This window comes from Salmo trutta, chromosome 1 (assembly GCF_901001165.1).
Source record: "Salmo trutta chromosome 1, fSalTru1.1, whole genome shotgun sequence".
Classification (NCBI taxonomy): Eukaryota; Metazoa; Chordata; class Actinopteri; order Salmoniformes; family Salmonidae; genus Salmo; species Salmo trutta.
The window spans coordinates 46,585,469-46,613,449 of NC_042957.1; the positions used below are offsets into that span (position 1 = coordinate 46,585,469).

At 44.9% G+C, this 27,981-nt stretch overlaps 1 protein-coding gene across 1 annotated transcript; it reads right to left on the reverse strand.

Moving 5' to 3' along the window:
- Positions 1 to 36: 36 nt before the first annotated feature.
- Positions 37 to 27,956, reverse strand: LOC115197449 (1-phosphatidylinositol 4,5-bisphosphate phosphodiesterase delta-3-A). The gene is made up of 15 exons (XM_029758998.1): positions 27,094 to 27,956; positions 16,940 to 17,107; positions 9,591 to 9,819; positions 8,483 to 8,612; positions 7,377 to 7,602; positions 6,915 to 7,116; positions 6,582 to 6,726; positions 5,954 to 6,106; positions 4,202 to 4,342; positions 3,933 to 4,086; positions 3,581 to 3,697; positions 3,092 to 3,270; positions 2,723 to 2,858; positions 2,125 to 2,274; positions 37 to 2,031 (listed from the first exon to the last, which is right to left on the reverse strand). Exons 1-15 carry the CDS (start codon positions 27,185 to 27,187, stop codon positions 1,883 to 1,885), a joined length of 2,373 nt encoding a protein of 790 aa, XP_029614858.1. The 5' UTR covers positions 27,188 to 27,956; the 3' UTR covers positions 37 to 1,882.
- Positions 27,957 to 27,981: the final 25 nt, after the last annotated feature.

A 27,981-nucleotide genomic window follows, 5' to 3' on the forward strand; every position in this document is an offset into this window, starting at 1 on the left:
ATAGTATGCCAAAATTGAAAATACAGAAGGGCACAATGGGGTTAAAATAGTTTTTATAAAAACTGAACATGCTTCTCTAGGCTTTCACACTTAGTATTAAAATAATATTACTCTCTTCTCATTCAGTACAATACAAACCAGTTTGTGAGATGAATGAAGCAAACAGCCAAATAAATACTGTGCTAATGTCACTTACTATACTAATGTAAATGATAATATTGCCCCTGAAGCTCAGGGGAATTATTTGTTTCTATAGTACTATAAAGATACACCATCTTCAAAGTTAGGATTTAAGTGTTTTTTGTTGTTAAATGGACTGGGAGACCTTTCAGATTTGGTGGCTGGATTTAACACTGACCCATATGAATCTGATGCCCACAGATATAAGTCACAACAAAGTACACAATTGAAGAGACATTGAGGTAAACAGGTACGCATATACTGTCTTAGCAACTATAAGAAAGAATACTAACAGCTGTTTCCATTGAAATAAGGCAAATACAGTATTGTAAACTGTCAAAACCATTTGCCGGTTTTCAAAATTAAAGTGACTGAATTTAAATTTAGAGGACCAGAGGAAAGAATACAAATAATAAAGTCCAGTAACAATACATTCTACTAGTGCATTGTGGATTACTGCTTCGTAATGAAAACTGACCTTGGAAATTCATGAAAGCTAATACTTCAATTATATGTATACAATATAATCATGGTCAATTGCATTAGTCTTGGTTTGACCCTCTGTGACTTTGATGCTGTTTTTATTTAGCTAAAGGAAGTTAGTGTCAGAGAAAGTACATACAGTATGCAAATGAATTCATTTTACTGAGATAATTAGAATACTGTAACTACATTAGAATATAACATTTTACAACAATGTTAAACATAATCTAAAAACTCCTATCAGAAATTGCACACTGAAATTAGTGTGTTTCATCAATTGCAACAAACACAATTTGTTGCAAACACATTACAGAAACATTAAGTGTTGAAATGTATTCATTTTGTCACTAAGGTTAGGCATTCACTCAGTATTTTGGACTGTGTCATGCCAGGCGTGACAGACCAATACCACAACAACTAGACTTCATTTACCGATGCAATTTAGTCATATAACACTATTGTTGTCCTGGAAAAAGGAGCTCAACTACAAGTCTTGCCCTGAAAAAATGCTTCTATAAAATTCTGTAGTAGTAAAAAAAGTTATAATAATTGATTGGATTTATATAGTGCTTTTCTACCAACTGAGGTACTCAAAAGAGCTTTACATAGTAGGGGGAAACTCACCTCATCCACCATCAATGCGCGGCATCCACCTGGGTGATGCACGGTGACCATTTTTGTGCCAGAACGCTCACCACACATCAGCTAAAAGTAGCAAAAAAGTTCCATATTTCTTAACTTTAAATATGTTAAAAATGTTGGGAAACGTCTTCATGATCTGCTCCAGGGACTCCAGGACACAAACCTGGCTTTGAGTGAAAAAAAAACTATATTGGCTTCATAGTAGGTAGAGTTCTGGTGTAAAACAGGTCAGCACCAAAGTCATGTCTCTATGGAAACACTGAATGCACTGATGACAGAGTACAGAATACTCTCACAACAGCAACATGCCAGAGAGTTTCTCTCCCAGCCAACACTATTCATCAACAGGCAAGACTCCCATCCAGGTTTGACTGAGGAGGACTGATGTCTTCCTCTCTGTAGCCAGGGAGCCCTATATGTCCTGCCAATTCTAAATTGGGTGTATGAGATGAGTACTAGGACATAGGCAGGCAGCAGCTTGTCCTTTTCACCCCAATTAGGGAGACTTTCCCTCCCCAAGATGAGATATGCATGGGGCTTATCAGAAAAGTGTGGCACTGGTTCAGGTAGATAGGGTTCATGCTTTGCCCTCACTCTTAGCCAAGGCCATGCGCTCAGACACAGTCTTGATGGGGACCCCCTTACGGGACACCTTGACATGGATGAAAAGGGTTGAAGGAGAGAGGCTGGAGCCATCTGCCTTCAGCAAGTGGACATGGCGGTAACCTAGAGAAAAATAGACTCACTGGTGTCAGTGTCACCTCACAGACACAATAGCTACACAAACACCCCTACAATACAGAGACAGTATCCTAGTACCTGTACGGAGACTGGTGAAGGGCAAGGTGTACTGGCCCACAAAGTCATTCTTGGCTTTGTGGTCATGGTCTTCCACTACAAAGCGTACCAGGGCCAGCTCAGGGACCTGCAGCTGGAAGCTCAAAGTGCTGTCCCAGCGTGGGTTAAAACCTACAGGGGGCATAGGAGAGCTGTCAGACACTGCCATCCACCACCATTCACAGCCTGAAAGTACTCCACAGACCGGGATAATGGCCTCTACATGAGAAGTATAATTTTCTGGTACTCAGAATACCTGCACTGAGCAAAGATAATGGAGTAGCTGGTGTATCTGTCATGTTTTATTATCTTTATGGTGAAGATAAACATAGGAGTGCAGAATAATGTTCCTGATCAACTTTCTGTGTGGAATAGTGCCGTGTGTGGTGGGAGTCATACAGGTGCCCTGGAATACTTATGCTCATTCACGGTAAAACGTAAAATGTTCCTAGTACTATTATGTTCTTCTAATTATATTTTTAATATGGTTAATATGTGAACTCAAGGGTGTATACAACCCTCGTGATCCATTTTTTGAATGGGAGAATAATAGATGTGCAATAGATGAGTGGAAGGTTACCATTGTTGTCGATTCGGTGGGTTTTGTCTCTGGATTTATCAATGGCCACCCCGTGAATTTCCACCAACACCTGTGGGTCCACAATGGAGTTGGGCTTGTCTGTGTTGATCTTAGGGAGCTGCTGTGCTGATATTATCTGAACACAAAATCAACCCAATTACTTTTTGTGCCTTTGTATATAAAATTCTAATATGAAAATTATTCAAATGATTTTAGATGATTTTACAAAATGTCTAATAAGGTGAAATAGTTTACTACCTTGGTCTGTTTCCATACCACTGCTAACTAAAATATACACTACTATTCCAACAAGGCTGTTACCACATATAAACCACCACAACAGAATCTGATTCACAGAAGGTTTCTCACACGTATGGTGAGCTGTGTGGGGATGTGTCCTGGCCCGCCTCCTGTGATCTCTGGGTTGAAGTTGGAGCTGGGGCTGCACAGGAAGCTGGGCTTGAGGATGTATCCACAGCGGCCGTTAGGCAGGAAACGGCCCTGGTTCAGATCCATCTGCTCCCCTGGAGTCTGGAAATTCAGAGCCACTGCAGAGAGAGAGAGAGGGAGGGAGAGAGAGGACAGACACGGGTGTGAAAAGAGACAACGACAACTTACCGCAACATATGAACAACAGAACACACTTTATCAGGCAGCAGAGTGTGAGGTTAGTTATTATGACAAGTGGAGTGAGGAATAGGAGGCTCATACCAAACATTTGCAATGCTCTCAGAGGAGGCCCAATGTAAAACAACTTTCTATCTCCAGGGAGAATGTTAAATAAATGAGCCACCTGTACCATATCCCTCCTCCATCCCACCCCCCACCTCCCACCCCCCTCCAGCCCAGAGTGCTGACCCATCGAGCAGCCGCCGTTCCACATATCCTGGGGGTCGTAGTTGGAGGATTGGAGGCGCTGCCCGGAGGGGTAGATCCGGCTCAGCTGCCTGCTGTTGTGTCTGACAAACAGCTTTCCTGGAAGGTGATGAGAGGACAGGGTAAGAGCTCCATTACAATACCTCAAACGCAAATAAAAAGACAGACACACACAAATATGCACAACAACGTGATGCACAAATGCACCCATGTATTCAAGGACTTTCTCTACAACTACAGCGCCAGTAAGAACTATGAGTCATTATAGGATCTCAACAGGAACCGATTCACAGAAAACGGTTCGGTTCGAGCTATGTCTTCCTAAGCCCCTTGCCTGTGTCCTTGATGTGTTTGAGGGCGTCATTCTCATTGAAGGATGACATCTCATCGGGTGGTTTCTGGGTAGAGTGTTGGAACCCGCGGAAGGGGACACTTCGACAGTACACCACCAGTTCAGACAGCTCTGGGCTCAGCTTAGATGAGACCGCCTGAGCCAGCAACACAGAATGCACAAGAGAAAAGCTTGATACACAGCGTGTTCCTGATCAATTTCTGTAGACTTACAGTGCCGTCTCAGTCACATGGAAGGTAAATGTGTAGCACCTTGGCAGGGTCCTTTTTGTCCTTTTTGTTGCTGCTTGATGCCTCGTCGTCCGAGCTGGTATCAAAGCTGCTGGTCTTCCCCAGCCGGTTCAGGTGATGAACATCCTTCTTCCCCTTCACCAGGATACGACCCCTAAGCTCCTGCAGAGACAAGACAAAGATGCTTCAAAACGTATGTTAATAATCCTGTTAGTATTCCACAATCATTCCATAAACATGCTCGCGCTGGGAGAGAGAAGAGAAAAGGACAACAGGTTTCTTAGGCAGAATGGGTCAAGGGTGTGTGTCCTAGAGAGCTGGGCACAGGGGTGAGTAGAGAGCTGGGGACAGGGGTGAGTAGAGAGCTGGGGACAGGGGGTGAGTAGAGAGCTGGGGACAGGGGGTGAGTAGAGAGCTGGGACAGGGGTGAGTAGAGAGCTGGCCACAGGGGGTGAGTAGAGAGCTGGGGACAGGGGGTGAGTAGAGAGCTGGGGACAGGGGGTGAGTAGAGAGCTGGGGACAGGGGGTGAGTAGAGAGCTGGGGACAGGGGTGAGTAGAGAGCTGGGCACAGGGGTGAGTAGAGAGCTGGGCACAGGGGTGAGTAGAGAGCTGGGGACAGGGGGTGAGTAGAGAGCTGCGGACAGGGGGTGAGTAGAGAGCTGGGGACAGGGGTGAGTAGAGAGCTGGCCACAGGGGGTGAGTAGAGAGCTGGGGACAGGGGGTGAGTAGAGAGCTGGGGACAGGGGGTGAGTAGAGAGCTGGGGACAGGGGGTGAGTAGAGAGCTGGGGACAGGGGTGAGTAGAGAGCTGGGGACAGGGGGTGAGTAGAGAGCTGGGGACAAGGGGTGAGTAGAGAGCTGGGGACAGGGGGTGAGTAGAGAGCTGGGCACAGGGGTGAGTAGAGAGCTGGCCACAGGGGGTGAGTAGAGAGCTGGGCACAGGGGTGAGTAGAGAGCTGGCCACAGGGGGTGAGTAGAGAGCTGGGGACAGGGGGTGAGTAGAGAGCTGGGGACAAGGGGTGAGTAGAGAGCTGGGGACAGGGGGTGAGTAGAGAGCTGGGGACAGGGGTGAGTAGAGAGCTGGGCACAGGGGTGAGTAGAGAGCTGGGCACAGGGGTGAGTAGAGAGCTGGGGACAGGGGGTGAGTAGAGAGCTGGGGACAGGGGGTGAGTAGAGAGCTGGGGACAGGGGTGAGTAGAGAGCTGGCCACAGGGGGTGAGTAGAGAGCTGGGGACAGGGGGTGAGTAGAGAGCTGGGGACAGGGGGTGAGTAGAGAGCTGGGGACAGGGGGTGAGTAGAGAGCTGGGGACAGGGGTGAGTAGAGAGCTGGGGACAGGGGGTGAGTAGAGAGCTGGGGACAAGGGGTGAGTAGAGAGCTGGGGACAGGGGGTGAGTAGAGAGCTGGGCACAGGGGTGAGTAGAGAGCTGGCCACAGGGGGTGAGTAGAGAGCTGGGGACAGGGGGTGAGTAGAGAGCTGGGGACAAGGGGTGAGTAGAGAGCTGGGGACAGGGGGTGAGTAGAGAGCTGGGGACAGGGGTGAGTAGAGAGCTGGCCACAGGGGGTGAGTAGAGAGCTGGGGACAGGGGGTGAGTAGAGAGCTGGGGACAGGGGGTGAGTAGAGAGCTGGGGACAGGGGGTGAGTACAGAGCTGGGGACAGGGGTGAGTAGAGAGCTGGGGACAGGGGGTGAGTAGAGAGCTGGGGACAGGGGGTGAGTAGAGAGCTGGGGACAGGGGGTGAGTAGAGAGCTGGGGACAGGGGTGTGTGCCGTACCTCAGGAGAGGGCAGGTCCTTCAGAGGCTGGTCGTTGAGGGGCTTGGTGAGCAGCCTCTTGCCCAGGATGGTGCGCAGGTGTCTGGCCATGACCGTCTGCTGCTCCACCGTACAGTGGTTCTCAAGGGACAGGATCAGGGGGTACGGGGAGGCCTACGGGAAAAAACAAGGGTTGGTTCATAAGAGGCCACTCATTAAGATGTAAGAGAAACCATAAGCTCATTAGGTATTAAGCCAGGGTTTATTCTGGACTACACTGAGGCCAAGAAGCTGTTGGACAGTAGTCTAGTCTTATCAGACTCTGAGCCAAGACTGTGACTGTAGCGTGAACTGAACGTTGGCAAAGGCAGAAAGTCAAATGTCTAGATTCGTTTTCTGCCACTGGCCTGCTGCTATTTACTTGTTAAATCTATTTTGTTTTGATGAGGAATACTTTGCTTTCCATAAACAGTCACATATGGAAGACATATGGGCACGATGGTTAAGGTGAAACATTTGGCCTCCCTATAAACCACACAACCATCTGTCCATCATCCCCCCAAACCCACTAAGAGGGTGTCACAGGCCAGGTGTGCTCACATTTTTGGGGTATTTTCTTTGTTGTAATTTAAAAGAAAATGTTACCTACCTTGAAGGCATACTGGGCGATGGTCTCGATTACCTCTTTGAAGGGCACCTTAGAAGTAAGGGTGTGTCCATGGTAGATGACAGGCTCTCCTTTGTCCCCGTCCCAACAATCCAGCTCCACACAGCGACAGCCCTGGTTCAGAGCTCTGGTTCACACAGTACATATTCTTAGTGTGTGTGTGTGTGTGTGTGTGTGTGTGTGTGTGTGTGTGTGTGTGTGTGTGTGTGTGTGTGTGTGCCTGTGTGCATGCATATCTGCATGTGTGTTTATGTGTGTGCGTCTATGCGCATGCATATGTGTGTTTGTGTGTTTTCGCACGTGTCTATTCAATACCTGATGTATGGCTCGGCGCTGCTGGCGCTGGTGACCTGGTCCTTGGTGAGGTAGGTGTTGTGTGAGGATGAGATGAAGTAGTGGGCCAGAGGTCTGGTCATGTCCTGGTGCACCCTGGCGTGGTCGGGGTTAAACACATCATTCTCCAGGGACAGCATGTACATGGTGAAACCATTCTGGGTCATGAACTGGTTCTTCTGGGCTGCAGGGAGGAGTGGCACATCAAATCATCAACCTATTAATGTCAGGGGAGGAACTGGCCCTGAATTTGCAGCAATTAAATGTGTCAAATATAAAAACATAAAACATTCAGATAAATAAAAGCACAGTGAATGTAAGGAATGCAGTGTGAAAAAAAAGTATGAAAATGTATGCATTCACTACTGCAAATGACTAAAATGTAAAATGTAAGGTCATAAAAATCCAAGGCTAAAATTATGTTGAGTGTTTCTTCGGGCCTACCCCAGTCGTTGAGCTCGTAGGTGCGGATGAGGCTCTGAGCGTGGATCAGTGATGCGTCCTCCCCCTGGTCTCCCAGGAAGTCTCTCAGCTCAGCGGTGGACAGAACACAGCCGTTACCAGAGTAGTGTCTGAACACGGCGTCCAGCTCCGGCCGCCTCATCAGCTCCCTGCAGAACTCCTCGATCTCTACGTGGTCCAGACGGCCGTCACATGACCGGTCAGCTTTCTGAGAGAGGGACGGAGGAGAGGGACGGACGGAGGGACGGACGGATCGAGGAGAAGGAGGGACAGACAGACAGACAGACAGAGGAGAGGGAGGGACAAAGAGACAGATGGACGAACGGACGGACGGACGGACAGACAGAGAGACCTTCGTTAGGGTTGTTCTGATTAAAACACACATAAACAACCCCTCCACACATTTTCAAAGCGGTTCCCTAAAAACAGAGGGCTGGATCAAAGTTACTATCTTCAATTCTTATAGGTGAGCCATGTTAATATCATCAAATCTATGGGCGCTCACTGATTTGTTATGGGAGTGGCCAGCAACCCCGTCCACTCCCATAATTCATACCATATAGACAAAGACACACTCCACATATTACTGCACTACAGTTGGTTTGATATTCAGTCTCTGAGGAGATGGATGGGCAGGGTTGCAGAAGGAATCACATGGTGAAGGAAGGAGCAGGAAAACAACTGGACATTAACGGAGAGGGGAGCTGAGAGACTTAGCTAGCAGTAATCCTCAACTATGGAGAAATGACTGGCTGCCTGATAGAGAGGGGGGAGACGGGGAAGGACGAGACCGTCTGGGGAGGGTGAAAGACAGCAGTAGAGAGAAGAGGGCAGGAGTGAGTGAGAGAGTGAGAAAGAGAGTGAGGGGCCTGCCGGTTGGCTTGCCACTGGGTTGATAATTGAGCACAGACTGCAGGCTGAGAGCGAAACACAGCCCCAATATACTCCACAGCATGCTGAGTAAACAATAGCCTTCAACCAACAACAACATCTCGCTCAGGCACATGCGCACACCCACGCAGTCAAGGTCTATGCACATTAGCGTACAAGCATACTGAATGCTGCACACACATACAGTACGTGCTCACCTTGAATAGCGAGCGCGCGTACTGTTCATTCAGGTCGATGTTGATCATCTGCAGGAGGCGTTTGACCTCGTCGTAACTCATCTTCCCATCGTCGTTCTCATCAGCACGTCTCAGGTAGCCACGGATCCAGGTGTGGGGGGTTAAGGAGAGCAACCAAGGGAGCATTCCGAACCTCTAACCCTAAACACATCCTTAAAAGTACATTCTATGGTATATACAGTATTGTAATGAACACCCAGGGTCGTTACAGTATGTATAGACACAAAACACATCTATACATACAGGCAGGGTTGATGCACATGCATACTGTATACAGGCACATTACAGACCACATCCAACTATGGGTAAGGGTCAAGTGCATCATTTCTTAATTTACAGCAATCCAGGAATCAATTGTGTAATCATTCAGAGGAGGATAAGTGTCTAATTCAATACCAGGAATTGAAATGGAATACACCCCAGTCTATGATTCAGATGTGTGTTGACTGTAGACACACATGTCCTGTTGTGCCGACATCCATCTGAAGTAAAAATACTTAAAGCCTCCTCCAAGGCCTCTGATGGAATAGAACACAGGGCTGACGTAGAAAGAGGAGCCAATTTGACACCTCCCTCTTCCAGGACACGCACAACAATAAGAGCTTTTGCAAGGATGGTCTTTATCAATCTACTGCAAACACTGCTGGGACATGCCAGTGTAAAACCGCACCTCAAATCTTACCCAATTACAAGCCACGGCACTAGTCTGGACATGTCCCAGAGCACATACTGCTCTATCTGCTCTCAAGATCTGGCTTTGCGTTTTACACAAGTGTGTCTGTCGTACACCTGTGACGCAAACAACCCGGCGGCTATACCAGGGATCATGTTTGACAGGATAGTCAGACTATATTTAGACGGTGCTTTTTGCTGGGCCATTGCTGCACATCTTAGGTATGCTGTGGATGCGGGATGGTGCATGTGACAGTGTTATGTTCAGAGTCAGTCACCATAGCGATCCTGGCTGCCCAGCCTGCACTATATTTACTTTGGGTCGAAGGCTGGCAGCCTGGCACAGCGCAGCAAAGGCCCACGGGGGAGGGGGAGGGGGGGGGGGGGTAAAGGATATTGGTCCAGTTTCTCCTTCTGGGTCATGTTGGCCACACGCTCCTTCAGCGTGCGTATCCCTCGGACCCAGTGCCTCGCCTCCTCCTCAGAGGGGCAGAGGAGGTCCAGACTCTTCCTGGCTCCTCTGAACACCACCGTAAAGCACTGATTCTCTGGTACCGACCCGGATAGTCTCCGCAGAGCCTCAGACTGGCAGCCCTCACGCACACACTCCACCTCTGTCACTGAGACTGGCACAGAGAGAGGTGGGGGAGGGAAGGTGGGAGAGGAGACGGTGGGAGAAACAGAGAGAGTAATTGTATCAATCTGGGTGTAGGAATAAACAGAATACAAACAGGGCACCAAAACACGTGGAACTTGAAGGGAGGTTCGGAGCTGAAAGGTCGTGAACTTTAGGGGGAGTGTGGTAACACCCACGTAGCAGTGTGACATGGCATCTCGGTGCTGGGGTCCTGATTTGGCTCTTAAATAATACGACCTGTACAGACACAGACCTGCGTCAGCTGCGGCTGCAGAATATGTTTACGACTCAGGCCTACATTCATCTGCATGACAAGGTCCACATTTAACCAGCAACTCCATGACACTCAGGGCACAGCAGTCAAACTGACACTCAAGTGTAGGCAGGACCTTTGGCCCAATGCCATGACGTGTTTGTGTGTGTAAAGAGATAAAGGAAGAAAGAAGAACACCGTCTCATTGACTTTTAGAGAGATTAGCATGTATTTCAGCTCTCATTGACTTCTAGAGAGATGAGCATGTATTTCAGCTCTCACTGACTTTTAGAGAGATGAGCATGTATTTCAGCTTTCATTGACTTCTAGAGAGATGAGCATGTATTTCAGCTCTTATTTATAACAGTAACATATGTGGTGAAACCTATGTCGGGGGGGCGGTGGGCAGGGCTTTACATGTGTTGGCTGACCCTCTGCCCAGCAACACAACACCAGCCTACTACCCCATTACCCTCCCTGCAACACATCCAGAATAGAGCCCAGTGAAGGTTTCAAACATAAGACTAGCTCCACCACAACGACAACCCCATATCCCTTCATTAATTGAATAGCTGGATTTGTGGTTGGGTTTGTGGAGTAACTTTTAAATCAGTCAGTTGGTTATTTAAGTACATTTAGCAGTGCCTTTCTACACTGGGATCAGCTTTCCAGGCAAATAGTGACACACACAGACCAACGATGGCTCAGCCACAGGGCTGACTGTGCCAGAGCCAGGGGCAGCCACTAGACAACTGTCTCTTCTGACAACGGCCTCTTTCTGCTGAACAGCCCTCGCCTCTCCACCTCCTCAAAATCGCTGACACATTCCTGCCCATCGCTCCATGACAAGGGTGACATTTCAATGCGGAGAGTAGGGGGAAGTGTGGTGTGTGTGTGTGTGTGTGTGTGTGTGTGTGTGTGTGTGTGTGTGTGTGTGTGTGTGTGTGTGTGTGTGTGTGTGTGTGTGTGTGTGTGTGTGTGTGTGTGTGTGTGTGTGTGTGTGTGTGTGAGACTGGCACAGCCAAAGTGATAAGTGCGGTGCATATTTTCTAAAGCCCATCTGAACAGAGGGGATCATGCTGAGCTGCAGGTGCCAGACCCCAAAGGCCCTTGAGACCACCTGTAGTCAGCATTTCTGTGTGTGTGTGTGTGTGTGTGTGTGTCTGCATGTATGTCTGCATGTATGTGTGTGTTAATGAGCATGCATACGTCCTTCGACGCAGCCGCTTTTGTGTTATCAGTAGCTGTCTGCTGTAGTGGTCAGCCTGCCTTTGTCGTTGTTCTGCTCTAACTGTGGCCCGGTTGGGGGAAGACGACGTCACAACCCCTGACCTCCCACACCAGCCACCTGGTCTCTCACCCTGCTTGTACATGAGGCCTTATCCAGAGACATACAGTGCATTTGGAAAATATTCAGACCACTTGACTTTTTCAAAATTTTAATCACATATGTATTCAGACACTTTACTCAGTACTTTATTGAATCGCCTTTGGCAGTGATTACAGCCTCAAGTCTTCTTGGATCTTAAACGCCGCAAGCTTGGCACACCTGTATTTGGGGAGTTTTTCCCATTCTTCTCTGCAGATCCTCTCGAGCTCTGTCAGGTTGGACGGGGAGCGTTGCTGCACAGCTATTTTCAGGTCTCTCCAGAAAAGAGAGAACCTCTAACCCTAAACACATCCTCCAGTGGCGCTCTGGAGCAGATTTTCATCAAGGATCTCTCTGTACTTCTGCTCCGTTCATCTTTGCCTCGATCCTGACTAGTCTCCCAGTCCCTGCCGCCGAAAAACACCTCCATAGCATGATGCTGCCACCACCACGCTTCACCATAGGGATGGTGACAAGTTTCCTCCAGACATGATGCTTGGCATTCAGGCCAAAGAGTTCAATCTTGGTTCATCAGACCAGAGAATCTTGTTTCTCATGGTCTGAGAGTCTTTAGGTGCCTTTTGGCAAACTCCAAGCGGGCTGTCATGTGCCTTTCACAGAGGAGTGGCTTCCGTCTGGACACTGTAGGCCTGATTGGTGGAGCGCTGCAGAGATGGTTGTCCTTCTGGAAGGTTCTTCCATCTTCACAGAGGAACTCTAGAGCTCTGTCAGAGTGACCATCGGGTTTTTGGTCACCTCCCTGATCAAGGCCCTTCTACCCCGATTGCTCAGTTTGGCTGGGCGGCCATCTTTAGGAAGAGTCTTGGTGGTTCCAAACTTCTTCCATTTAAGAATGATGGCGGCCACTGTCTTCTTGAGGATCTTCAATGCTGCAGAAATGTTTTGGTACCCTTCCCCAGATCTGTGCCTCGACACAATCCTGTCTCGGAGCTGTACGGATAATTCCTTCGACCTCATGGCTTGGTTTTTGCTCTGACATCCACTGTCAACTGTGGGACCTTATATAGACAGATGTGTGCCTTTCCAAATCATGTCCAATCATTTGAATTTACCACAGGTGGACTCCAATCAAGTTGTAGAAACATCTCAAGGATGATCAATGGAAACAGGATGCACCTGAGCTCTGTGGTGGCTAATTTCTGCATTACCAAATGAGGAGAGTTAAACTTCGCACACCAGTCAGAGTTATACTTAAACTACATCTTTAATAATAAGAGCTTTGCAAAAGCACTTTGACTTTCAATGATGCGCTATCTCTAATGAACCATTGAAAGTGTCAACACAAAAGTACAAAGATCTTTTATAGCCAAGATACACCCCTCTCAACATACATGACGAACCACAGATACATAGAATGGGTCACAAGGTTAAGTTTTGTATGAAAGATATCTATAATACATAGCAGACAGCAACTGCTGTGTCAACAGTTTTCATTGTATAGACCAGTGTCTGGTCCTCCTACTCCAAACTGGAACCGTCTCTCCCTGGTACGGTATAGGACAGAACCATTAGCTCATGTTATCTGGAATGCTCTTTAGGCTTTTTTACCCAAAGACATCATAAATCTCCTCTGTCAGTGCTCTCTCATAGAGGCCCATCCTCAGTAAGACACACACACATATGTAGACAATGTTCCATTCTGTCCTCTTCCCTTTCTGATATTCTGCATAGCACCAGGGACATGTGAAAGACAAGCCTGACCTCTCCCCTCTCTGGGCCCCAAGTGACTGAGCCCCAGCTAAGGGAAAACGTGCAACTGTCAACACCAGAGTCCAAAGGGATACATTATAATGACAGGTATCTCACATAAGCATATTGTGCAAATAAAACATCTTAATTATCTATGTTACCCAACTAATTCTGATTCATCCACCACAGCTCAATTTCGAGTATCATAGAAAAGGGTCTGAATACTTATGTAAATAAGGTATTTCTGTTTAAAAATTGTAATACATTTGTGAAAATTTTTCAAAACCTGTTTTTGCTTTGTCATTATGGGGTATTGTGTGTAGATTGCGGAGATTTGTTTTTTAAATCCATTGCTGTAACGCAGCAAAATGTGGAAAAAGTCAAGGGATCTGAATACTTTCCGAATATACTGTATATTTAGAGAGTTGGGCCAACTTTTAACATGTTGAATATTGCTCTAATTCCAGACATTCAGTTACATGGCATTGGTTACATATTCACCATGCAATGTTAATGGGGAGCTAACATGGCTGCCATAGAATGTTGAAAAGTCTTGTAAATGCATTATAATGCAGAAACCGCATTGGCCCAACTCTCTAAATACATGGCTCCGGCCGTATCCATTTCCCACAGCAGCGGGTGCTTCCTGGGTCCCTGAGGGACAGCGATGGTAGAGAACTGGGACCTAATCTGAATTCCATGACCGAGGAATAGTCCTTGGTGAAGTGACATAGTGGGGGTGGATCGTGCAACAAGTGAAAGAGGGAGAAAAAGAAAGAGGAGAAAGAGAGAGCGAAAGAGCGATAGAAAAAAAGAAAGAGAGAGAGCGATGAAGGTAGAGGGAAAGAGAGCGTTACAAGGAGGTCATGCAATTACAACCTCCCATCAGCATTATCCCATTCTTAACCGTTTCCCCTCAGCTTGCCTCCCAGCCCAGGGTGTGTTAGGTTAGCAGCAGTGCTATCAGACAGACTAGTGGGTGTTAAAAAATATTAAGGAAGTGTTGTGATCCACTTGAAGTGAACCACTGTGGCTCTATGCTGTCTGAGTCGACATGATGAATGCACTCGCCTGACCTTGACATTCATAACCCGTCACACTCTTAAAACCTTGTACTCGTTAACTGGACTTTGGAATTAAGTGGACATAAACTCGTCTGTGATGTTTCCACTCTCTGTGTAGGTGGGTGTGTTTGCATGTGTGTTATCTAGGTCACTAGTATAATATGTTTGTACATTGTGACTCGAAAATGAAAATAACAAAAACAGATTGACTCCGGCAACTCCAAAGCTCTAAGGACCGCCAGCACTAATTCATGATGTGTGTCAGAGACATGTTTAAACTCTTTATATGACATTCTCAAAGATAGTAGTGTAGTGGTGGTTGTTACTTCACGGCCAAACCCTGCAATTGGCAGTCATAAAGAGGTTTACCCATTTGGTAGGGCTAGAATCTAGCACAAGCGTACACGCACGCGCACACACACACTCATCCTTCGTCATGCATGCCAACAACAATAATTAGCCTGTGCCATCAGATCCCTATGGGCAGGGCCAAGGAGCCCTATATTTGTCCTATGGAACATGGAGAGGAGCCAGAGCCATGGCCTCTCATTTACCGGAGGGATACTTCAAGAGCAATCTGAGAGGCAAACCCTGTAGGTGCAGATCTATTAAACTATAGTGAGATTTGGTTTAGGAGGCCTGAGGACTAAGCGCTTCACCGGCTGCCCACCTATCCCTCTCCTTAAACCATTCAACTATGCATGTGTGTTTTTGGCTTTACTATCCTTGTGGGGACCAGAACTCACAAGGATATCAAAACAAGGAAGTTAGCACAACTGGGGACATTTTGCCGGTCCCCACAAGGAAAAAGGCTATTTTAGGCTTAGGGGTTAGGTTAAGGGTTAAAATTAGGGTTAGAATTAGGGTTATGGGTTAGGTTTAGGAGTTAGGGTTATATTTAGGTTTAGGTTAAGGTTAGGGTTATGGTTAGGTTAAGGTTAGATTTAGGGTTAGGGGTTAGGGAAAATAGGATTTTGGAAGGAAATCCATTATTTAGTCCCCAGAAGGATAGTAATACAAAACTGTGTGTGTGTGTGACGATCGTAGTAATAACATTCGGACCAAAGCGCAGCGTGATATGGGTTCCACATGTTTATTGAATGAAACGCACAAAAACAATAAAGAACGAACGAAACGTGAAGCAAATGAAGTGCTCACAGGCAACTACACATAAACAAGATCCCACCAAACACAGTGGGGAAATGGCTACCTAAATATGATCCCCAATCAGAGACAACGAAAAACAGCTGCCTCTGATTGGGGACCATACCAGGCCAACATAGAAATAAACAACCTAGATTACCCACCCTAGTCACACCCCGACCTAACCAACATAGAGAATAAAAGGCTCTCTATGGTCAGGGTGTGAGAGTGTGTGAGAGTGTGTGTGTGTGTGTGTGTGTGTGTGTGTGTGTGTGTGTGTGTGCGCGCGCATGTGAGAAAGGGGAAGCGGTCAAAGGTTTATGATTAGAAATAGCGTTCCAACAGTTTAATGGGCCAAAACATCTAGGATTACTGTCAACATTTCCTCTCTTTTTCTTTAAGGGGATTGTAATCATTAGAGTACTAATATAAAGTGCCTGCTTCCCTTTCTGATTGGCCCATTGCCTGCAAAAGATTAGCTAGCTGAGGTAAGCCAATATGTTGAGGCTAGCGGATAACAAGTCTATGTACATTGTATGTACATTGGTGGGATAACAACACAATTCTTCAAAGAGAAATTCCATCAGTTGATGTTTTGTTGATGGAAACTCTGTCTCAGGCGCCGCTCCAGAATCTCCCATAAGTGTTCAGTTGGGTTGAGATGTGGTGTCTGAGGCGGCCTTGGCATATGGTTTACAACGTTTTCATGCTCATCAAACCTCATGCCCTGTAGATGGGGGCATTGTCATCCTATGGGGACATGGTAGCCAAAATAATTGCATGCTGAGCATTTTTATACATGACCCTAAGCATGATGGGATGTTAACTGCTTTCAATATACCTTGTATCCCTCATTTACTCAAGTGTTTCCATTATTTTGGCAGTTACCTGTATCATACAATTACACAGGTTATAGCATCTGACTTAAGTCCTGGCTCACAGCATAATATCCCTTTAATTAATTAAAGGGAAATGTAGACAAGAAGGCATTATTGTTGGCCAACGTGAAAAGCCTAAACGGCTTAGGACAAAGAGCTGGCTAAATTAGTCTACTGAATCAGGTCTAAGAGGGTTGAATTGACTTCAACAAGGGAGTGTGCTTGTGGAAGTCCTGTTCGTTTGTTTATACATGATTATTTTCTTGTATATAGCCTTCCCTTCATTCAAGGCTACTTCTCCTAATCTGATATCGGTTAAGTTTCCTTTCCAACTATTGCAAAAGCCTCAGATCCTAAAAAAACAAAAACATCCCCCTCTCGTGACCACTCCCCATCCACGCTCCTCTCTTCTTTTCTGCTCACTCCCTAGCCTTCTTCTCAATCTACACCTACCCTCTACCCTCCCTTTCCCTTAATCCACACCCTTATCCTTTCTCCTTCTCCTCCCTTATGCCTCCTTTTCGCCTCACCCACCCCTCTCTTTTCTCTCCCCCTCCCCATACCTATTCTTTTCTCCTCATCCATCCCTCTCTTTTTTTTCCTCCTTCCCCATACCTCCCCTTTCCCCTCATCTACCCCCCTCCTCCTCGGGCCCCTACCTCCACCCCTTCCGTCCCCCATTGTTTACTCACAGGTCTGTTGTGCCTTGGCCTTGCGGGAGCTCTTGGTGGACTCACACCACACGGTGACCCCGTCCTCCAGCAGACGCAGGCTGCGGCTCTTCTGCCACCTCTGGGAGCGTACCTTCACCATGTTGGAACCGTGCATCATTGTACGGACATCCTCATCATCCAGCACCCCTGGAAACACACACACACACACAGACTGTCACTGAATTTTCCGGTATGATGTAATATAGTATGTCACTGACACTGTGTCATTGTTGAACACACCCCCCAAGTCCTTATTTCATTCACTCTAGTCTAATTCAATGTTAGGCCATCCACACCAAGCTCCACTGGCAGTTCATTGAGAGTTCAGTCTGTCTGCTCTACTGTCGTAAATGTCAGTAGAATTCTATGAGCCATGTTCCTTCTTGGCCTTCCCTTGTCATGCTATTGCAGTAAAATGACTGTGACGCTTATTTCGTAGTATAGGGACTCATAAACACTCAATATCATGTCAGGATGAAAACGGAGGGTTAAGAGTTATTTCTGGGGGGGAAAAACCAGGTATGCTAACAAACCAGTCAAGCACAACCCATTTCAATATCTCTACTGTGGTTGTATTGTGTGCTGAGGGCTTGGCACCAGTGGGCGTTCCAGGGATGACTCACTCACCTTTCTACATACAGCAGTCATCTTCCTTTGGAAGCACCACCACCATGACTCACAAACACAGGCCATGATCTCATAATTAGGGCCTAAACTTTGTTTTATATACAAACCCCTGAAAGGAGCAACACCAAAACAAGGTTGACATTCAGGTTACTGAAGCAGGAAATCCCCACCAAATCTACTGACTTCAGAGAAGACAAACTTTTGTACATGTGACTTAGAACTTGTTGTTTATTTTCCATGGTTCGTTGCAGCATGCAGTATAAGCCAAGCCAGACTTTGGAACTCTGCACAACAAAGGAAGAAGTAGAATGCTAGGATTTGGAACGAATGCCAATATTCCAAAGATTAATCTCCCTCACAGGCCAGAGGCAGTGGATAACTGGAAAGGGGGATTTCAAGGAAAATGAGGGGTTTACAGAGCTGCAGAAACAAGATTGTCACAAATAACTAGCTAGTCAGTCAGTCTGGAGTTGCAGCAGCTCATCTAGGCAGGGAAAGCGATCTCTGCTAATGGTTATTTGATACTAATGTGATTCACAGATACAGCCTGCTATCCCTGACGTTCATGTCACAAGGGACCTTTTAGAGAAAAACCAACCACCAACATCAGAAATGTTGAGCAGCTTTATCATCTATGTTAAGAGCAGAGTAAACGGACAAATATGGAAAATTGAGAGGAAAGATCGGCAGAGCTGTAACAAGACATGCACCGTCATGTTGTAAGTGTACACAGTATTGTGTACTTGGAACTGCATTCAGACACTACTGAAAACAAAAGAGATTTTCTCTGTTTCTCCGTCTGACAGCTGGATGCCTCTTTGGTTCTCTGCAGTAGGTGAATGGGACCTCGTACACTGTTCAACTGCGTATTCAACTACACAAGAGGATTTCAAAGGAATGCTTTGAAAGAAACTCTCCCGTCCTCTCAAACTCCCTTAATTTCCTCCTCTCTTCTCTAAGTCTCTCGATGAAACCCTCAATGATTTATTTCAACAACTGTTCCCATGGATGCCCTCATCTATTGTTTCTCTTGAATCAGCTAAAATCCCTTTCAGAGTTCTTTATACTGCCAATGCCATGCCAGTCTCTGACTGAGCTCTTCACAAGCTTCCAGAGCTGGCCTCTATTCATGATAAAGTGCACTACTTTTGTTCAGGGCCCATAGTAGTACCAAAAGTAGTGCACTATAGGGAATAGGGTGCCATTTGGGTCGTAAACGTGGGCTATGAGAGCCAGTACACCATGAGCAGCTCAGTGCTCTCACCCACTCCCCTCCCCCCTATTCCTCTCCCCCTAAGTAGAAAAGAGGGGAAGCAAACTGAGCCCAGCCATGTCTCTCTCTCTTCAGCCGTTGGTCAAACACAAAGAGAACCCTCCTCCACCTCCTCCTCCTCCTCCCCAACCCCAAGCCTCCACCATAACAACCGTGTTTTTGACACAGTCAGTCACCAAGCTGTTACCACATGCCAAGAATTCCCACAGGCTGAGCACAAGGACCCTATTAACAGCAGGTCAATGACCATGCTAAACTGCCCTAACTGACCTGTGTTCCCACTCTGCCCATCCTCACACCACTAACCCCAACCCTTATGAGCCTGTTAAATTATTATTCCTGGACCTACGTTTGTCACCTCACTGACCTCAACCCCATTATTTTCGCTCTGTCCCGTTCCTATACCTCCCCATCCAGGAATAAGTATGAAAAATCTGTGCACATGGGTACATATGCAAATGTTCAGGGATGCTGGATACCACCACTGCCAACCGAGCCGAGAGATTTAGTATCAAGCACTCCTCACCTTGACAACAGCACTACAGACATGTTTTATGCTCAGAGAGACTGTCCATACAGTAATACTGCTGTAATGAAGCACATGTGGGTGTGAGGGGAGAAAGAGGAGGCTTTGAGGCCCATGAGCTGGGTACTCTGTTCATCCCAGCTCCTACAGCACGCCGAGGAGAATTTTGTTGACACGCACTTTGGGCCGGCAAATTAGGCCAGCATAACAACCTGGCTGGCTAGCAACGATAAAAAGGTATGTGAAACCAAACACACAACAAGATGGGGGTTCTGAACAGAGGGAGAGCGAAAGAAGGAAATATATAATTACAACAGCAGAAGGAGTGACGGGGAAACAGAAGGAATGAATTACAAAATAAAAGGTTGGGATATGGAGGAGTGAGACTCGGAAATAAGTACGAGGGTGAAGATACAGAGAGAATAGAAAAGGACATTTCTGGGCATTGTTAGACCTAACACCCTGAGACACAGCCAGGTATCTCAGGGTAAAACAGAGAACCAATTATAACATGAGATCATTCATTTGTTATAAACATAGGTCAACATGTAGTACATTTGATGTTGGAGAATCACAAGCCCAGTCTCAGACTTCATCTTTCTTGTTCTCCATGTCTGTCTGTGGAACTAAGTACTGGACCCCATGGGACCTGCTATAAACTCTGGTCGGCTGGCCCTCGCTACATATTCGTCGCCAGACCCACTGGCTCCAGGTCATCTATAAGTCTATGCTAGGTAAAGCTCCGCCTTATCTCAGTTCACTGGTCACGATAACAGCACCCTCCCGTAGCACGCGTTCCAGCAGGTATATCTCACTGATCATCCCCAAAACCAACACCTCAATTGGCTGCCTTTTCTTCCAGTTCTCTGCTGCCAGAGACTGGAACGAATTGCAAAAATCGCTGAAGTTGGAGACTTTTATTTCCCTCACCAACTTCAAACATCAGCTACCTGAGCTGCTAACCGATCGCTGCAGCTGTACATAGTCCATCTGTAAATTTCCCACCCAATCTACCTACCTCATCCCCATACTGTTATTTTATTTACTTTTCTGCACACCAGTATTTCTACTTGCACATCATCATATGCTCATTTATCACTCCAGTGTTAATCTGCTAAATTGTAATTATTCGCTCCTATGGCGTATTTATTGCCTACCTCCTCATGCCTTTTGCACACACTGTATATAGACTTTCTTTTTTTCTACTGTGTCATTGACTTGTTTATTGTGTTATTGGCTTGTTTATTGTTAACTCCATGTGTAACTCTGTTGTTGTCTGTGTCACACTGCTTTGCTTTATCTTGGCCAGGTCGCAGTTGTAAATCAGAACTTGTTCTCAACTAGCCTACCTGGTTAAATAAAGGTGAAATAAAAAAAATACAAAATAAATAAAAACATAGGTGACGTGTTGTATTGATTCTTGGTAAGAAATGAGCCAACTGAGGTCGAAACAGCAGTGTTAAACTCAATCAAATCAATGCTCTCAGGCACAGACTGGGACAGAAGCCAAGGAAAACTTTGAACCCTGATAAGGAGGGGAGGGCACATCAAAGAACGGGACTGCTAGACTGAGAGGGTTGACATTAAGGCACAGATTTTCTGAGATCACACCAATAAATTGCCATATATCCATTTTCAGAAATGTTGGCAAATTAGCTTTTGATGTTTAAAGAAATTATGAAAGAGATTGGTGTGTTTTTTCACCATCTAATCATGGCATGGGATTGTTCAATGACAGACATGTATTTGTTTAAAATATTGAGCATTTGGAAAGTATTCAGACCCCTTGACTTTTTTCACATTTTGTTACGTTACAGCCTTATTGTAAATAATGTATAAAAAAGAAAGGAAAAAACCTTTTTTTTTTTTACATTTTTGCAAATGTATTCAAAGTAAAAAACTGAAATATCACATTTACATAAGTATTCAGACCCTTTACTCAGTACTTTGTTGTAGCACCTTCGGCAGTGATTACAGCATCAAGTCTTCTTGGGTATGACGCTACAAGCTTGGCACATCTGTATTTGGGGAGTTTCTCCCATTCTTTTCTGCAGATCCTCTCAAGCTCTGTCAGGTTGGATGGGTAGCGTTGCTGCACAGCTATTTTTAGCTTTCCCCAGAGATGATCGATTGGGTTCAAGTCCGGGCTCTGGCTGGGCCACTCAAGGACATTCAGAGACTTGTATCGAAGCCACTCCTGCATTTTCTTGGCTGTGCGCTTAGGGTTGTTGTCCTGTTGGAAGGTGAACCTTCACCCCAGTCTGAGGCCCTGAGCGCTCTGGAGCAGGATTTCATCAATAATCTCTCTGTACTTTGCTTTGTTCATCTTTGCCTCAATCCTGACTAGTCTCCCAGTCCCTGCTGCTGAAAAACATCCCCACAGCATGATGCTGCCACCACCATGCTTCACCATAGGGATGGTGCCAGATTTCCTCCAGATGTGACGCTTGGCATTCAGGCCAAAGAGTTCAATCTTTGTTTCATCAGTCCAGATAATCTTGTTTCTCGTGGTCTTGTGGTCTGAGAGTCTTTAGGTGCCTTTTGGCAAACTCCAAGCGGGCTGTCTTGTGCCTTTTACTGAGGAGTGGCTTCCGTCTGGCCACGCCACCATAAAGGCCTGATTGGTGGAGTGCTGCAGATCTGGTTGTTCTTCTGGATGGTTCTCCCATCTCCATAGAGGAACTCTAGAGCTCTGTCAGAGTGACCATCGGGTTTTTGGTCACCTCCCTGATCAAGGCCCTTCTCTCCCGATTGCTCAGTTTGGCTGGGCGGCCAGCTCTAGGAAGAGTCTTGGTGGTTCCAAACTTCTTCCATTTAAAAATGATGGAGGCCACTGTCTTCTTGAGGATCTTCAATGCTGCAGAAATGTTTTGGTACCCTTCCCCAGATCTGTACCTCAACACAATCCTGTCTCGGAGCTCTACGGATAATTCCTTCGACCTCATGGCTTGGTTTTTGCTCTGACATGCACTGTCAACTGTGGGACCTTATATAGACAGGTGTGTGCCTTTCCAAATTATGTCCAATCAATTGAATTTCCCACAGGTGGACTCCAATCAAGTTGTAGAAACATCTCAAGGATGATCAATGGAAACAGGATGCACCTGAGCTCAATTTCGAGTCTCATAGAAAAGGGTCTGAATACTTACGTAAATAAGGTATTTTTGTTTTTTTATTTTTAATACATTTGCAAAAATGTCTACAAAACTGTTTTCGCTTCATCATTATGGGGTATTGTGTGTAAATTGCTGAGTATTTATTTTTTAAATCCATTTTAGAATAAGGCTGTAATGTAACAAAATGTGGAAAAAGTCAAGGGGTCTGAATACTTTCCGAAAGCACGGTATATATATATATATATATATATATATATATCTATATATCTAAAATTGATGAATTAAAAATCTAAGATCTATTTTACACACACATGAAGGTACCTAATAAGCAATCATTTCTGATGAAAAAAAAACACAAATGTGAAAAATTGGTGGATATGGCGTTTTGGAAATAAACTTTTCATTCTACTACAGCAAATCAAATCCTCAATACACAACCATAAATTGTAACTTCCTCATTGTAAAATGATCACAACTTTAATTGACATTTACGTTTTACCTCATAGTTATACCACATAAAGTGAGTTATGTTTAACTTTAAGCTAAGGAAAAATGCCACAGACCACAGAAGACAACATTAATCCTATCAAATCAATTTTTATTGGTCGCATACACATATTTACCAGGTGTTATTGTGGGTGTAGTAAATAGCTTGTCAAAAAGCAGGTCATGTCATATGATGTCACCCAAACCAAAACAGCTCATTAAATTGTCATATGATCAAATAGGCTAGGGATCGTTGACTATTTTTCTTGAGCGGATGGTCAGGAACATAATAACAAATCATTTATGGACTGCAAATTGACCACAAGAAGCCCAAACAGATTACTAAAACATAATCACTTTAAACCTTGTTTACATTTGTATACAATCACTTATACAGTATCTCTATATTATGCGTGAAAATACTTTGGAACAGATTTCCAAAATTAAAATCACTTGGAGCTGATTCACCGGTCTATTTACAGTATTTTATGTCCAACAATAAAAAGATAAAGATATAGGCTATGTACTAACTAAAATATACCAAACTGCAACACTTGGCAAACACAGGCATCGATATGTGTTAATACGTGTGTGGTTGATATTGCAGTCTCTCTGCAGCCAGACAGTATGCATCTACTAGGTTAATGACATTTGGAGAAAACCTTTGACCCCTAACATTTGAAAAACACAGGCCGCTGGGAACTAGGTCTATGGAAACATTACTTTGTCAACACTCTTCTTCTCTGCCATTTGGAAAGCGTGTCTTCACACATACCCTAAACAAACACCCTCCCCTAAAGATTCCATACTACTGAATGCTATTTCACATGCTGGCAAAAGAGGATGAAGTTAATAAATGGTGCATAACTCAGGGAAGTTCCGTTTCCCTTATAGAGTATAATGGGGAAATATCCATAATGTCAGAGACATTGTAATACAAAGTGTCTAGTTTTTAAATGCAAGTTCTCCTTTGGTGTGACTTAGGTTGTCCTCGATTTGATGTGCCAAAACAGCTTGTGAGAGGTCATGAAGTCCCAGAGCTGCAAGGCCATCCGCACTTCTGACCTCCTGCATTCCAGCCAGTTACAGACACAACCATCTGATACTGTTAGTTTGGTCTGTCATGACTAACAGGACCTAATGCATGGGGAATTTATGGAGTTAGTGTTAGAATTAGGGTTAGGCATCCCACAAATCATTCAATGGCCAAGGTAAATTCCCACCAGGATGCAAAATAGCAAATTAAAAAGTGTTTCAGATTAGTGCAGTCACATTCTGTGATAGCACCTAATCTTAGAGGCTTTCAAAACAAGAAGAGGTCATAGAACCCCTTGGTCATAGAACCAAGTCTGACATATACTACCGTTCAAAAGTTTGGGGTCACTTGTTCTTCAAAGAAAAGCAAAAAAAATGTGTCCATTAAAATACATCAAATTGATCAGAAATACAGTGTAGACATTGTTAATGTTGTAAATGACTATTGTAGCTGGAAATGGCAGATTTTTTATGGAATATCTACATAGGTGTACAGAGGCCCATTATCATCCTCTGGGATGCTGGCCATCTAGGCAGAGTTGCAAAGATAAAGTCATATCTCAGACTGGCTAATAAAAATAAAAGATTAAGATGGGCAAAAGAACACAGATACTGGACAGAAGAAATCTGCCTAGAAGGCCAGCATCCCGGAGTTGCCTCTTCACTGTTGACGCTGAGACTGGTGTTGCGGGTACTATTTAATGAAGCTGCCAGTAGAGGACTTGTGAGGCGTCTGTTTCTCAAACTAGACACTCTAATGTACTTGTCCTCTTGCTCAGTTGTGCACCGAGGCCTCCCACTACCTCTTTCTATTCTGGTTAGAGACAGTTTGCGTTGTTCTGTGAAGGGAGTAGTACACAGCATTGTACGAGATTTTCAGTTTCTTGGCAATTTCTCGCATGGAATAGCCTTCATTTCTCAGAACAAGAATAGACTGACGAGTTTCAGAAGAAAGTTACTTGTTTCTGGCCATTTTGAGCCTGTAATCGATCCCACAAATGCTGATGCTCCAGATACTCAACTAGTCTAAAGAAGGCCAGTTTTATTGCTTCTTTAATTAGAACAACAGTTTTCAGCTGTGCTAACATAATTGCAAAAGGGGTTTCTAATGCTCAATTAGCCTTTTAAAATTATAAACTTGGATTAGCTAACACAACGTGCCATTGGAACATAGGAGTGAAGGTTGCTGATAAGGGGCTGCTGTTCGCCTATGTAGATATTCCATTAAAAATCAGCCGTTTCCAGCTACAATAGTCATTTACAACATTAATGTCTACACTGTATTTCTGATCAATTTGATGTTATTTTAATGGACAAAAAAATGTGCTTTTCTTTCAAAAACAAGGACATTTCTAACTGACCCCAAACTTTTGAACGGTAGTGTATGTTTAAATTGAAACAGGGTTATATTGTGGAACCCATCTCAATTTGATGTCTTAATGAATGGTAGTGAAAAACCTGTCAAGTATATTTCTAAGGTTTATAAATTGTTGTTAGATCATATGCTAGTAGACACAGATGTTACTAGATTGAAATGGGAACAAGATTTAAAGATTGAAATAAGCAGAGAAGAATGGGGTTATATCTGTTTGAAAGCACACACAACGTTCCTACAACCTCAGACACAAGCTCCAGAAAAACTTCACAAAATGAATGCTGAAATGTCTTTCCCTTGTTGGCGCTGTAAGAGGAACATTTTTTACTTTTTATCACATGTTTTGGTTAGCAAGCACATGCAATCTTATTTCAATGTTTTGGGAATCAGTAATCAACACAATTTCAGAAATCTGTAAACATTTTATCCCTCTCATGCCCAGCTTGTGTTTGTTTGGGACTAATGAACCAGATCCATGGAACAAGAATCAGAAAAAAATATATTGATCTGTCTGTGCTCGTGGCAAAGAAATCCATTACATTATTCTTGAAATCAGATATTCCTCCTACTTTAACACACTGGCTAAATTAAATATCTAGCTACATCCGTTTGGACAAGATTTTTTATAACCACATATATGGCCTTCCCACATCCCATTCATGGCCTTTCCACATCCCATTCATGGCAATAAGGGCGAATAAATAATGAGTGACATGTTTATTCATTTTTTAAAAATTGTGTTGATGGTTTTGTTTGTCTGATTACATGCATTGATGTACTTTTTTAGGTACAGTACTAGTGAGTATCTGTGTGTATGCAACACATGGGGGGGTGAAAAACGTATTATTTCATTAACTGTATCATGCATTGTGATGAAATTGTACTAACACATGCTAATAAATACATACAGTATATACACAAAACAAGAAGACGGAGCTTGCGTGTTACATGTAAATACACACATATAGTATGACATGGTTCTGTCATCTAGATTGACAGATATCCAGAGTCTTTACATGGACTTTTACAGGTACTCTGTCCATCCTCAGCAGTTCTCTATTTTAGTTGAGGTGTGTCCGTGAGCTAAGGGGGTTTGGATCAATACGGGGGGGGGGGCATGGTAAGAGGGTGGTGGGAGAGCTAGGCACAGGGTCAGAGATGTTCATTGGTAAGTGAGGATCTGTGGGAGTGGGGTGGAGAGCCTGAATCACAAGTGGGTCAGTGAGCTGTTGGACACCACACAAACACATGACCACTTGTCAGCACCCACACACTCTCCACTTGAGTTGAGCTCTCTTTCGACACAGTGTGTGTGTGTGTGTGTGTGTGTGTGTGTGTGTGTGTGTGTGTGTGTGTGTGTGTGTGTGTGTGTGTGTGTGTTTACATAGACCATTGCATAAGTGGATTTCAAGCAATAAGAGATGTGGAACGCAATAGCCTAACTGTCATTAACCTTACCCTGCACTGATTTATTTCCCCTTATGGACCAGAGCAACACACAAATACAGAGGAAAATAATAGTAATAACTAGTCAAACAATCAACAGTTGTAAAATGTAACTTTTTTTAAAGGCAAAGCTGAACTATGTGCTCTTATATCTGTTGTAGCAAAATTACACAAGATTCAAGGAAACAAATGAAAGTAGTTTTGACAGAAGAAGAAACGTTTTTAACCTGAGAGTCACTATTCTCTTACCCAGTTTCCTAAGTGGGTCCTGCGCCATGGGTTGGGATTCCACTGCCTTGGGTTCATGGTCCACGGCAGTAGGTTTCTTGCTCCTGCCCAACATGATGCAAGTTCCAATGCCGTCCTCGTTGTAGTTTCCTGTCTGTGTCTCTCGTGACTGATATGAAAAAGTCAGGGGTATGTATTGGGGGAGCGCAAATTCCCAGTGCAGGTGCCGTTTTTGAACTCTTCCGCAAGTCTTGAGTTTTGTGTTTCTCCGTTGCGTCACCAGGATAGCGCACTACATTAATTCATTCCCTTTCCATGTGAAGTCCCTCCCAGCATGATTTAATAGCAGTGCGTAATCCGAGTCCAGCTACGGGCGCAGAAACTCTTGAAAACTATACCCACTGACACAAACACAAATCACTTGTACCCACAGTCACATGTTCATATAGTCTGCCTGGCTATAGCCTTTCTTTTAACATTGCAGCCTATCAGGGGTATTGTGGTCATGGCCAAAAGAAAGTTTAACAATCTCACTGATTTATTTCATATGTAGGGTCTATTTATTTATTTTTTTACCAATGAGAGTCACTGTTCTCTTACCCAGCTACCTAAATGGGTCCTGCGACTAGGGTTGGGATTCCACTGCCTTGGGTTCATGGTGCACGGCGGTAGGAGGTTTCTTGTTCCTGCCCAACATGATGCAAGTTCCAATGCCGTCCTCGTTGTAGTTTCCTCTCTGTGGCTCTCTTGACTGATATGAAAAAGTCAGGGGTATGTATTGGTGGAGCGCAAATTATCAGTGCACGTTTTTTTTACTTTTCTGCAAGTCTTGAGTTTTGTGTTACTCAGTTGCGTCACCAGGAGAGCTCTCTACAGTAATTAATTCCCATGTGATGTCCCTCCCAGCGT

Coding starts and splice junctions, on each gene's coding strand:
- LOC115197449 (XM_029758998.1), bottom strand. CDS start 27,187: ATGTTGGGCAGGAGCAAGAAACCTACTGCCGTGGACCATGAACCCAAG. Junction 2,859..3,091: donor CCACACAGCTCACCATACGT/GTGAGAAACCTT, acceptor TTTTGTGTTCAG/ATAATATCAGCACAGCAGCT. Junction 2,032..2,124: donor CTTCACCAGTCTCCGTACAG/GTACTAGGATAC, acceptor ATTTTTCTCTAG/GTTACCGCCATGTCCACTTG.